The following is a 12,180-nucleotide window of genomic DNA, read 5'->3' on the forward strand; positions in this document are numbered from 1 at the left end:
AATATGAGTGGTAAGTGAGCATGTTCAGAGTTCAAGTTTGTCAGAGCAAAGACAACCTCATTACTGAGTGTCAGTGTCCTGAGGGGACATTCAGGGAAAGACTGAACTGCTTTTGTCTTTGTGTATCTCTCTTCCTCACACGTCTTGTCTCACTGGCAATTTGTCAAGTGTGGTTCAAGGTTAGGATACAGTTAGCTTCAGACCTCTGCTTGCGTGAAAAAATCATGTGAGTAATCTGCTGTAAACACAGATTTGGTTTGTTAGAAGCAGTGTTTTGTAAAGAGCAGATACATCCCTGTGGGTGGAAAGAGGGGGACGAGTTGTAACTGCAGTGTCGGGAAAACAAAGCTCTCAAAGAAATATGTGACATCTCATACTCGGGATTGTTTTCAACCAGAGAGTGATAAGCACTTTGGGTCAAAGATCGCAGCGCAGGAAGTGTTGGAATTCTCTGGAGGCTGTTACAGTGCTGACAGCCAAGGACAGGCCACACGGATGTGGGCCGTCATCGGGTCTTCCTCGCATCCCACCAATGTTGTCAGGATCTGTTATCATCTGCATATTCAATGTGACACTGCAGCACCAAGGTTCCTCTAGTTAACATGATAAAATTCAATCAGTCCTTTAAATCTTTACTTATAAGATTAGCTATAAAAATGTATTTAGAAGTCACCAATTTGACTCTTTCTGATTGAACAATATTAGAATTCCTGGCTCCCCTTTGCAATAGTATTTGTCTTGACTGACTTCTTATGTTTAGGGTGTCTTCACCTTTTACCCGAGTCTAGTACGGAAGATAATTAGGGCCAGACACGATAAAATAAATAATGACAGGAGGAAGATTTTTAAACCATTACGCACATCGAAAAAACAAGTTGAAATTTCATCTTTTTCTCAATTGTGGCACACTGAAAATTAATTTACTGTCACTTTATTGTGAGCGAACAAAGCATTTTCCCTGAAATTTGACTTTATTCTCGAAATTGAATTTCAATTTCATTCTCCACATTTCGACTTTTTTCTCAAAGTGCAAAATGAAAGAAAAAATATTCCTTTCATGCCCTGGCCCAAATCCTCTTCTGTAGAAAAAGGGCCAATCAGCCTTTTAAATCTTTATTTATACGATTTAAAAGTCACCAATATGGACCAAACACTTGGCTACCTTACATCATTTTATGTTTCATGTGGCTTCCCTTTGAAATAATATTTGTCTTGGATGTTTTCTCTTGTTGGCCTTCATATGTTTAGTGTTTCCATTATCTTCACCACCTTTTACTCGTGTCTAGCGACGGTTCTGCTGGGTTTATTATAGGTTTTGGTCAGACTTTTGGCCCCTGAGCTGGTTTGGCTCCTCACATGGGACATTCCTGCCGAGCAGCCCCTCCCTGAAGGCCCTCAGTGCGCAGACTCGCGGCTCTCCGCTGTCAGGGCACGGCAGACTGACAGTATGGCGGCGGGGTGCAGCTGGAAGGATGCTACCGTTCCCCGTGATGTGTCTATCGCCGGTAGGACGTAAATGGAGTATTGACGACAAAAACAGAAGAGGATTTATCGAGAAAGGCTTGTCGCCGTGAGCTCCCAAGATGGCCAGGCTCGCCGACTACTTTTTAGTGGTCACTTACGACCTCGACAAGCGAGGTAGGTGTTTGAGTTAGCCTACAATGCTAGCACTAACGGCTGGAGGCGGGGACGGGCCGGGCCGCTAATCACAGCTGACCCGTGCTGGGCGCTGTCAACTGGGGATTAGCCGCTAACTGTGGGCCGGGGATGCGCAGGCCTCACGGGGATTAGGGTATTTAAATGCCAGCTTGTCAGTTGGTGTCCCGCATTTCTGGTGATGTTAGCACATTGAACGCTCAATTATTTTTGAATGCTTAACTTCCAGTCATGTTTTAGCATTAGCAAAACAAACTGTCACTCTGTTGACAGAAAACTTTATCCGCTAAGAGCTAACGTTAGCCGGGCTAGCACTGAGGGGGGCTGGCTGCCTGCTCGGCTGTGACCTAAGACGGATTTATTCAGTCGTTTCACAATTTCAGCCACATCTTCCTCAGCTGCCTCTCACAAACAAATCCAGCAAATGCAACGATTTAAACGCGTTTGTTTAAAGCAGACATTGAGATGAAGGCAGGCTGCCGGTCAGCGGGGTGTCAGTGCTTCTGGCTGCAGGATCCACAGCAGCTTCACTTGGGACACTCTGGTGCTGATTTCCGCTTTAAGATGGATTTTAAAACTGGAAATCGATGCTGTGGTTGCTGATTGTTTTCCTTGTCTGTGTTTCTGTGTGGATTAACCCAGATTGCCCTGCCCCTCCCTGCGCCCCCTCGGACCGGAGCTCTGCCCCCCCATCCCCTTGTGTTGCTGGGACGGGGGGGTTTGGACCGTTATCTGAGCCCCCCTCCCTTTGGCTTGAGCCTTGGCCTAGATCTGTGCAGTATAATGGCCCGTTTAATCATGAAATATTCAACCCTCATATCCGATGGAGGCATGCATCTTGTAACGTTGTGGTGTTTTATTCAGAGTGGATATTTACCTATGATTTATTCAGAAGAGGCAAATTGTAACATCACGAGTCCCCCTGCAGCTAAAAGCACCCACAGAACTGACTTAACTCAATGACTTGCATCCCTTTTCTGATTGCACTACTTGCATCTTGCATTTTCTTCTTTCAGAGTAAAGGGGGCGGTGAATACAGGATGTTATAACGTGGACACTGCAAACGCTGCAGAAACACTCCTTCCTGCCTGCATGCAATGCAGAGCAGAGCAAGCCTGTAAAAAGCATCTGGGAACCAGACATTAAAGCCACAATGGCTCTAATGGATCAAGGCTCCCATGCTTGTAAAACCAAACACTTAAAGGTGGTGATGATTGTTGGCGTTGCCCCCTTTACTGTTGCCTCACTGTTTACTGTAACTCCTATGAAGTTTCTAGGTGGAGGCATGTTGTTGTTCCAAACATCTTCAGAAGATGCAATGGAGTTCCTACCTTCATAATCATCCTCAACACCGCCTTCACTAACTTCCTAAGTTAGCATTTTGCAGTGAAATCAATGCACTTCTTCATGCTGTGCTGTTTGAAACTGTCTTATGCTCTCCTTTTTGTCTTGTTTGTCAAACATCACAGCCAAGGAGAGATGAAGAGTGCTGTTAATGCTGGAGTTGTCAACAGCAACACAAAGCTAGATTTTGAAAGTTTCCAACAAAGTGAAGCAATGTTAAAATCACCAACTCTGAACACATAGACTCTCTCTGCCTCACTTAGCCTTTTTTTTGGCTAAAGTGAGGCTGGTGTGTCAGAAAGTACACGACCAAAACTCTACTTGGCGGTGTGGCCTCTGTGTCATCTTGAGCTTTTCATGTTCTTCGTGTACTTTAAGCAATGGAGATGAAGAGGATCACATTGGACTACATTTAGAAAGTAACAAAGTGCTGAAACTTTATGGTTATGGACATTTAAACTGGTTTGCATGCCTAGAGTTCAGTGTCATTGGTAGTCTTGGTGCACAGATACCAAGTGGACCGATCACAGCTGTTGTGGTTTGTGTCACATTTCTGAGAAAGATGATCCCAGATTTTTGCCTTTTTTTGGAGAATATTTTGTTTAAAGATTGTTGTAGGAATGTGAAGAGAATTTTGAAGAATCTAGCTAAAAGCGTATCCAAAATGAGTGGATGTTCCTTTTGAAAGCATGCTTACTAATTAATAATCAATTTCTGCTTCAGGTGAAGGTTGCATTCAGAGCCTGAAGCCCCAGATTTGCAATTTTTTTTGCAAATGTATATAAATAATTTTGGTCTATATTTGAATCTAGTCAAGTGTCTGTGCTTTTCTTACTGATTGACTGCAAAGAAAACAGTGCTCCTCGATCATAGGACGAATACCAGGAATTCTGCAGCACAGTAGTTTCCTCTGGTGTCTAAATATTTCATGCATCCTGTGTGTGTTAGTGTGTGAGTGTGCTTTTTGTGTGTGTGTGTGTTTGTGAGTGGTTGCTGTTTGTCACTCAGTCAGAGGAATGTTTTGCAAGCGTGGGCACTGACAGGTTTTCAGGGCTGACATCATCACTGCTCATCTGCCGTCACCAACAGAAACCTGGTGGGTGTTTACACACAGAACGTCCTGCAGGCAGATCACAGTCTGTGCTCTGAGATGGATTGTTCCTACTTCATTTAGAAAAAAAAGTCACAGTTTGCCTCGTCTAACCTGAGGGCATTCACTCCCTCAGTTTGTCTGTAAGGTGTCAGGTTGCTCACATTGTGCTCAACCCAGACGTTAAGTTATGCTATCAGTGGATCCAATTTAGAGCCAAGATGGCTGCTTATGAGTTGAGAAGGATCCACAGTGGCCACTTGGGTGTGGTCCTCTTTTCAAGGGTCTCTTGAGAAACTCCCCAGCGTGTCACTGTGTTTTGACAGCGGTTCCTCCGCCGCAGCGAGCACCCAGCAGCTAAATGGATCGCGCAGTCCAAGGCCCAAACAGGAAGCTAGGGAGAGGACCCGAGGGAGGACTTATGTTTAGAACGAGAATCCAGATTGTCTCCCTGTGCATGTCTGAAAACCAAAAGAAGGGGCGTGTGTTTGTGTGTGTGTGCGTGAATGTGTGAGGCGGTCTCATTCAAGGCAGAGTAGAGAGACACGCATGCATTCACACACACAGATGCCAGCATACAGGCTCTATTGTAGCTCCATCTGTGTGCCTCTGGCGGTGCAGTTTGAGGGTGCCGCTTGGTCATTGCCATAACAGCCTGAAACAGAAAGCGGGATTGTTTTTTTCAGGGCTAGAGTGACAACCACACACACCCCTGCAGCCCTACAGTCAAGCTCGGACCATTCACAACATTAGAGGACACAAAGAGGTGCACACAGGGCAGACAGAGTGTGCACGCTGTTGTGTCTACAAATCTCAGGGTGTTTGTTCTGTTTCTGTACTATAATGTTGTCATGGTTAAGAATAGTGACACTGCAAACAGTCTGATTTGATACTGTAGTATACTATTCAAATGACTACTACCCTTATTGCTCTGTCAGATTTTTGCTTGCATAAGTTCCTTGTCCAGATACTGGATGGGTTAACTTGTTGCTTTCATTGTGAGATGTCTTGAGGGTATGGCAGTGTGACGGCGTGCAGTATGAAATCTGTCGGCCATTGAGAGAATGTGGTGGATGGTAGTAATACCTCTTTTAGAAAACCCCAATCTATAGATGGTAATGTTGGAAAATAAAAGCTCTGAAGAAATATTGGAATTTGTGTGTGCGTTTTATCCATAACCTATTATCTATTTAATTTAAAAGAAAAAATACTAGATCAGGAGTCAGGCTAAAAATCAACAATTTATTTTCACCTTTGATCAACCTGTTAGGCCTGGATGATCTCTTATTCATTGTGATAAATTCAGGCTTTTGCTATGCGTTTATTGTTGCTGTTGTTTATTGTATGATGAAAATGTGATTTATCATGCAGCTAGCTGCTTAATGCTTTTTTGCCAGTTTGCATTGTAACCAGTGTGCAACTCCTGGTCAGACACAATCCGATGTGACAGGCCTCTTGTGGCCTCAAAGTTGTGTAAACAATTTCTATTTACACCGCTGCCTGATGAAGGCAAGTTTTTATCATTGGACATGTGGCTCCACACTTTATAGGCTCCATTCAGATGGGACAGTGGCTATAGAAAGAAACCACATAGAGAGGGCAATGTCATGCAGGAAAGGAGCTGCAAGACACATTGCCTGCCTTGAGAACCACAGCCTCCACACATGGGCTGTGAGGCAACCACGAGGCCATCTGCGCCTCTGCCATCAGTCTGTTAATGCAAAAAAAAAATAGCACATTTTTCAGAATTGCTGTAATCTCAAGCCTTTTTTTGTAAGGCTACTTAAAAGACTAAAAACTGTTGCAACAGTTTTTGCAAATTCCTGTGCTCCTATTGGGGAAACAAAAACCTCAAAACATTCCATCATTCACTGCAAATGTTTGAAAATCTGCTGCAAAATCAGGCATTTCATGCTCAGGCTGCAACAATCACAAAAAAGTAGTAAAAGCATGAAAGATGTGTGGCTGCACCTTGTAGCTCTTTAGCTTGCACAGGTCACCAAGCCGTCCTGTTGACAGATACATTCAGTCATGCTTTTGAAAAGTCTTAAAATATTTGACTCAAATCAGTTTCTTTAGTTCTAATGTTGGGATTTTAGTTATCGTGACAAAGCTGCAGTGACTAATTCATGATTAGCTTATCAGTGCAATCTGTACTGAAAGTGTTACTGTGAGTGTCGGTCTGCATGTGTCTCCATAAAGCTCAGAGGGGGGGGATCAGAAACCTCAGATTGAGAGCAACATGAAGTGAGTGGAGGAGAGAGAGAGGAGTGTGTGTGATGCTGCCAGCAGTGCCTGCCTGTGGCCAGCCACTTCCTCTGTCGCTCCATCGCCGGGCTGCAGCCTTTCAGCCCTCCAGAAATAGCCGTCACAATCTGCCTTTCATAGGGGGGACAGAGTGACGCTGGGCCACAACTGCGGTGCACTGACGCTTGTGTGTCTGTGTGTTTGGTGTGAGCTGCACTCTGCTCCACCATTCAGATCTCTGCCTGAATGATTGTGGCTGTCAATGTGTGTTTGCTGTGTTTCCATGGCAACCTTTACCCCCCCCCCCCCCCTTGCAGGCTGCATGGTTATGGTGAGCAATGATAAAGCTTGACCTAATCATTCCTGATCATCTCTATGCTGATATTTTCAGTGTTAATATCTCTTTCTGATATGCAGTACATCACATTGATTTAACTTTTAAAACAATCAGACATCCAAACTCTCAATAAAGTGTCAGCAACTCACAAAAAAGCCAGTAGACATCTTTATAAGTTTGTAATTAAAAGAGCAGGAAATGTATTTGCAGCCGTTAAGTTAGTGCTGTCATGGTGCTGTGGTCGGATGGAGAAACCTCCCTCATATCACTGCTGGGATGTAGTTATTGTGTGTGTGTGTGTGTGTGTGTGTGTGTGTGTGTGTGTGTGTGTGTGTGTGTGTGTGTGTGTGTGTGTGTGTGTGTGTGGGTGTGGGTGTGGTGTGGTGTGTGTGTGGGCTGCACTACAACAGTCTGTCTGCTGTGCTGAATACTTGTTATTCATGAGGAGGACGATGGCCCCAGGGCCCCAACACTGCCCTCATTCCTATTACACAGATACAGAGAACAGTGTGTGTGTGTGTGTGTGTGCGCGCGCGCGCGCGTTAATGTGTGAACGTATGTGTGCAATATGTGTGTGTGCTGGGGGTAGGGATGCTGAAACATGCTTCCTTGCTCACCACTTCTGCCGGCACTCACTTATTCTCCTGTCTTAAACTTTAAACTCAAATACATTTTTTTTTCTTGCATGTGTCTGTTGCTTAGTAAATATCATTTGCACCCCAGGGGGCCATGGAGAGCTTACTCTTTGCCCCAGATTTAGATTTAGATTAGGGCTGCCTCCTTAAAGTTCACAATTCAAATCATCAGGGGGGAAACCCCAAGTCGACTTGTACACAGATCCTTAACAGTTCCTCACATGTATCTGTCAGTGTTCATCGTTTACAAGAATTGAACATGAGCTGAGATATCCGCAGAGGTCTCTTCCTCTCCACAACAAACTGGTAAAAAAAAAAAACACTTAATAAGCAGTTGCACATTAAAAATATTAGTTTCTACAATGCTCTTTGGATGGGCTTATCAAGCTATGGCTGCTTCTACTTAGGCTCACAAACTAAATAAAATTCCTCATGATATTGTAAATAAGGATGGTGTCGCTCACAGTGTCATTTTCACAGAGCTTCTCACTTACTGTTAAAAGGTTAAGAAAGTCGGCTTATGGCTCTTCTGCTTCGCTTGGTAGTGACTGTAAGGTCTGTTTTGAATATCTCCTTAATGCTTATTATTTGTTGTTATTCAAGGAAAGTTTTTACAAACAAAACAATGTAAAGGAAACACGTCCTGGCATAAGTAGCAGCTTTAGACTTGGAAAGTTGAACCCTCGGAAATATGAGTGCTGCTCTGCCATTGTTGTTGACAAAGTTGATGTCAGAAGTTGGGGCCCCTTCTTGATTTTGAAGAGACATTGACGAGTGCAGTGGTTTTCCAAAAGTGAAGCTATTTTCAGCTGTGGGTGCAGGGATATAAAATTGCTAATGCAGCAGTAAAATTTGCACCTCGGACGCTGAACTGCTTTGGTTTAGTAAAGAACATGGGCGATGACTGGGTTAGGGGACCCAGGCCCCAAAGCGCTTAGATTGAAGTTGGCTGTAATGTTTTAATATCCATTCAATAGCTGTTGTTCTATGAAACTAATACACGTGTGTATTAAGAATTTCTGAGACTGGACAGCACATATTTAGAGCCACAAAGTTCAAGAGGTCAATGTGCAAATCTAAAGGGTCACTGCAAATTAAAATGACAAAGACACCAGAAATATTGATCTAAACATGGTGGTAGATGTTTAGAGTGTATGTGTGCGTGTGTGTGTGTTAGGGATGCCCTGGTCCTTCGTGCTTTGATGGTTTCCCTGGAATTCAGAGAATGTCTCGGTTCCCTCTCGGGACAAAGGCTGAGTCAGAGCTGCTCACAGTCGGCCTGCGGGAGCCCAAGGGAGCCCAAGGGAGCAATCTTTCAGATCCCAGAGGGGCGATTCCAGCGTGTCCGGACCACTTTTGATCTTAAGATAGGGGGTTGTTGGGATTAGAAGAGATGGCTGTGTGAGGCTGGTTGGATGCAGGCGGTGGTAAAAATACATCAGTGCACAGTGCACACACTGATAGGGTTAAACACTTGTCCATGTAACATTGGTTCAAGCTTGAGACTTTGAGCTGATGTTGTTTAAATGTTGCATAAAATGTGACATGTGAGTCACATTTTTACATGCTCATGATGTTTTGTGTGTTCCCTTTTTCCTAGTGACATCAAAGTATCACATTTCATATTTTACCTCAATCAGTATTTGTTGAAACACCCAAAGTCAGCCTGTTACTCCGTGAACTTTCAGTCAACCTAATGACAAGCTGAGAGCTGAGGCGGGGTTTAAGCCTCTTGATGAACCGTTACATCGCGCCCACCTGTCAATCAGGTCAGCTACGCGCCTAACTATGGATAACACATATCGTTCATTAAATCAAAATGGAGCCGTTTTAAAAAAATCCCCCCCTCCCCGTACAGTGAGCGCCAGTGATGACAATAACTAATCAGACCTATTTCGTTTTTTTATAACATGCTGTAAACGTGTTCATTTATGCTGTAAACAGCTTTTATTAATGGGGTGTGTATGTGACTTCCGGTGTTCCTGGAGCCAGCCTGTTCAATCCAATCCACATTTTTTTTAAACATTGTCCTAACACAAGACAGTGTTGAGAAAAGGTCTGTTTCATAATTGAATTGCTTGTTAGTTAAATTGTTGGCTTTTGAGTGAGATTTGACGTAATGTGAACCCAGAAATCCTGTTCTCACTTCGTCTCTATACCCCTCATCATCATCATCATCATCATCATCATCATCATCATCATTTCCCTCTAATTTCCTTTTTGGTGCTTTAATAAATGCTTCAGTAACACTGAAGGTGGCAGAGAATGACTGGTGCTGGAAGATTAGGTCTTGTCTTTATTAATACGGTTTCCAGGTCAAATCTGTCCTTCAGAGAAAAAAAAGGAAATCTGCCTTCCAGACACACACTGTGCTCACTCTAATCTAGCCTGTGATTGGTTTAAATGTGCAGATTAAAGGTTGGTTATTGGTCCAGACCTGGTTTGATGTCTTTATCACTGCACTGTATTTATGGCACGTCTTTGCTGCTCTCCCCGCCCCCCCCAAACACGGAGCTCTGTGTTGTTTAAAGATTGTGCAGATTACTGTTGAAGCTTTAGGGCTTTACATCACACTGTAAGTGATGTTTGACTGTTTGATTAACAACGTTTAACCTTTTACATAGGCTTATATTTATTGACCAAAAATGTCCTTTCACAAAGAATAAGATGGAGGCTGTGAATTTAACGGCCCTAAAAAAGTTCCTGCGTCAGTGATCGGTTATGCCAACCTCACAGCTGTAATCCTGCTTATTTGGAGTCTTTCTTAATATGGCAGAAGTCTGAAAGGAATGCACGCATAATTAAAGGTTGCAGCAGCGCGAGGTTAATTATGCAGAGCGAGGGATTCAATGCACATCTTGTTCTTCACTGTTACGGATTAAATCACTTATTCATTAGCTCTTCTCAGATTGGATGCCAAAATGTCACAGGGATGTAAATATAATATGTTAAAAACGGCCGTCTGAAAGGGGCTAGAGAGACAGCAAAATTGACATCTTACAAATACATCGGCAAAACTTCTGTCACCAAGCTTTGACTATGTTTTTGTACAATTTACATAGACGGCATGCAGGAGTTTGCCTGCGATTTGTGGCAAGAAATTACCTGATATCTGATGCTTGAGATTATTTTTCCCCCTGTGATATCGAAACAGGAAGCGATAATGTTTTAATTTACTTGTTTCATATCTCAAATTACATTTCTGGGATCTTGACAACCTGATACCAAGATGAGAATGACGAGTATCATCAAACCTTTTGTGTCAGTGCCACCGTTGACTGCTTTAATACAAGGAGAAATATGAAAGCATTCATGGTGGGGATTCATAGAAATCAGAAAAAGTCAAAGTTTGTCCGTCTCCATTGTTTAAGAGTCACTCTGTCTGCTGCCTGTTTGTGTATGAAACATCACGCATGCATCTGTTTCTCTAGCACTGGTTGCCTGAGTGACAAGATGTCATTTCCGGGCCATGTGTGTGGGCGATTAATGCAGCCTTAGAAGAAAGAGTTATGGAGGTAATTTGCAGCTAAATACAATCTGGCACTATCAATAATATATAGTTTCAAGTGATATACTGTAGGGGAACAGAGAAGTGTTTTTAGGGATGTTTGTGCTGCTGAGTGAAGATGAAGGCCCGGCTGCCAGACGATAAGTTGTGATTGAGTGCATTAGCCCACAGTGATCATGTTTCCTGTTAGCACTAATCTGGGGTATAGCACACGAAAATGTTTGTGTGCATCTTGTTCCAGAAGAGCTGCTCGCTTAAAAGAGCATACACTGTTTCCTGTTACATTAACCACGTTCATTAATGCCGTTTTCACACATGCATCCTGGAAATATTTAGATAATTTCAGGAGGACAGCTCCGGATAGTCTCCTGACCCGGCAGTTCACACATGCACCTCACAGCGGGAGACTAACCCTGTCAGAAGGGAGGGGGGGCGGGGGGGGAGTCTCCTGATGTAAGACGTGAGTCTGCTATACGACGATATCATGAGAATATTTGCCTTTATATCAATGCTACGTAATGTTCAATGGAATAACAAAAGAGCGGAGAAGAACATACAGGAGAACAGAAAACGTGCACGGAGATCGTAGCGGTCTCATTCATACACTCAATGCACCATGCAGCAATTACATGATATAAGCGTAACCACCCCCATTGACGAACTGCAAAAAAGTACTATAAGGGCCCAGCGGGAGAAACTCCGGGTGAAGTGTGAGTAAAAACGTTTTCTGCAAGTGTGAAAGCTCTATAAGAGAGCCATGTAATGTTTCCTCCTCTGCATCCTTCTCTGCTCGTTCTTTTTGATGAACAAAACTTTGTGTGTGTTACATCTGCATATCTTAAATCAGTTTTTTTTTTAAATAATTTACCCTGCTTCCTCTTGTCCATTATAAGCTCCATTAAAGCCACATAAGACTGAACCTGATCTGTTACAGCATCTTGTCAGCGTGCAGGCCGTCCTCATCATGGGATGATCATTCACTGATGAGTCATATCACTCTCCTCATTTCACCTCACTTCTCTGCATCTATGAACACGGGCAGACATTCGTCTTTAAATTAAGATAACCATTCGCTTGACATTGTTAAGTATTTGAAAGACTCATTTCTGGCTCCCTCTCATTGAAAAGAAATTGCAGTCACAGACACAAAGACTGGCTCTCATGTCGGGTCACTTTTTGTTAGACAAGAACTAGATTCCTGTAAGATTGTTTTCCATCACGCTCCTGGTGGAAATTTAGAAAGGAAAAAGAAAACAACTGTGTAGAAACATATGCAATTCTTCCCACACAGCTGTCTTTGTGTGTTGTGGTTTTTGTTATCTTCATTGATTTTGACTGTAAAATTTGCTTGGTCAGCATTACC

General features: G+C 43.2%; 1 protein-coding gene across 5 annotated transcripts in view; it reads left to right on the forward strand.

Annotated features, from left to right (window-relative positions):
* Window positions 1-1,426: 1,426 nt before the first annotated feature.
* The window catches only part of sbf1 (SET binding factor 1), a 65,985-nt gene continuing 55,231 nt past the window's right edge, over window positions 1,427-12,180 (forward strand). For all 5 annotated transcript variants that reach the window (XM_061030431.1, XM_061030433.1, XM_061030432.1 and 2 more), the window contains exon 1: window positions 1,427-1,638. In XM_061030431.1, the coding sequence (XP_060886414.1) occupies window positions 1,584-1,638 (55 nt within the window). In that variant the 5' untranslated portion in view covers window positions 1,427-1,583. The remainder of the gene's footprint in view (window positions 1,639-12,180) is intronic.

The sequence above is a fragment of the Labrus mixtus genome, chromosome 22, assembly GCF_963584025.1.
Source record: "Labrus mixtus chromosome 22, fLabMix1.1, whole genome shotgun sequence".
In the NCBI taxonomy this organism is placed as follows: domain Eukaryota; kingdom Metazoa; phylum Chordata; class Actinopteri; order Labriformes; family Labridae; genus Labrus; species Labrus mixtus.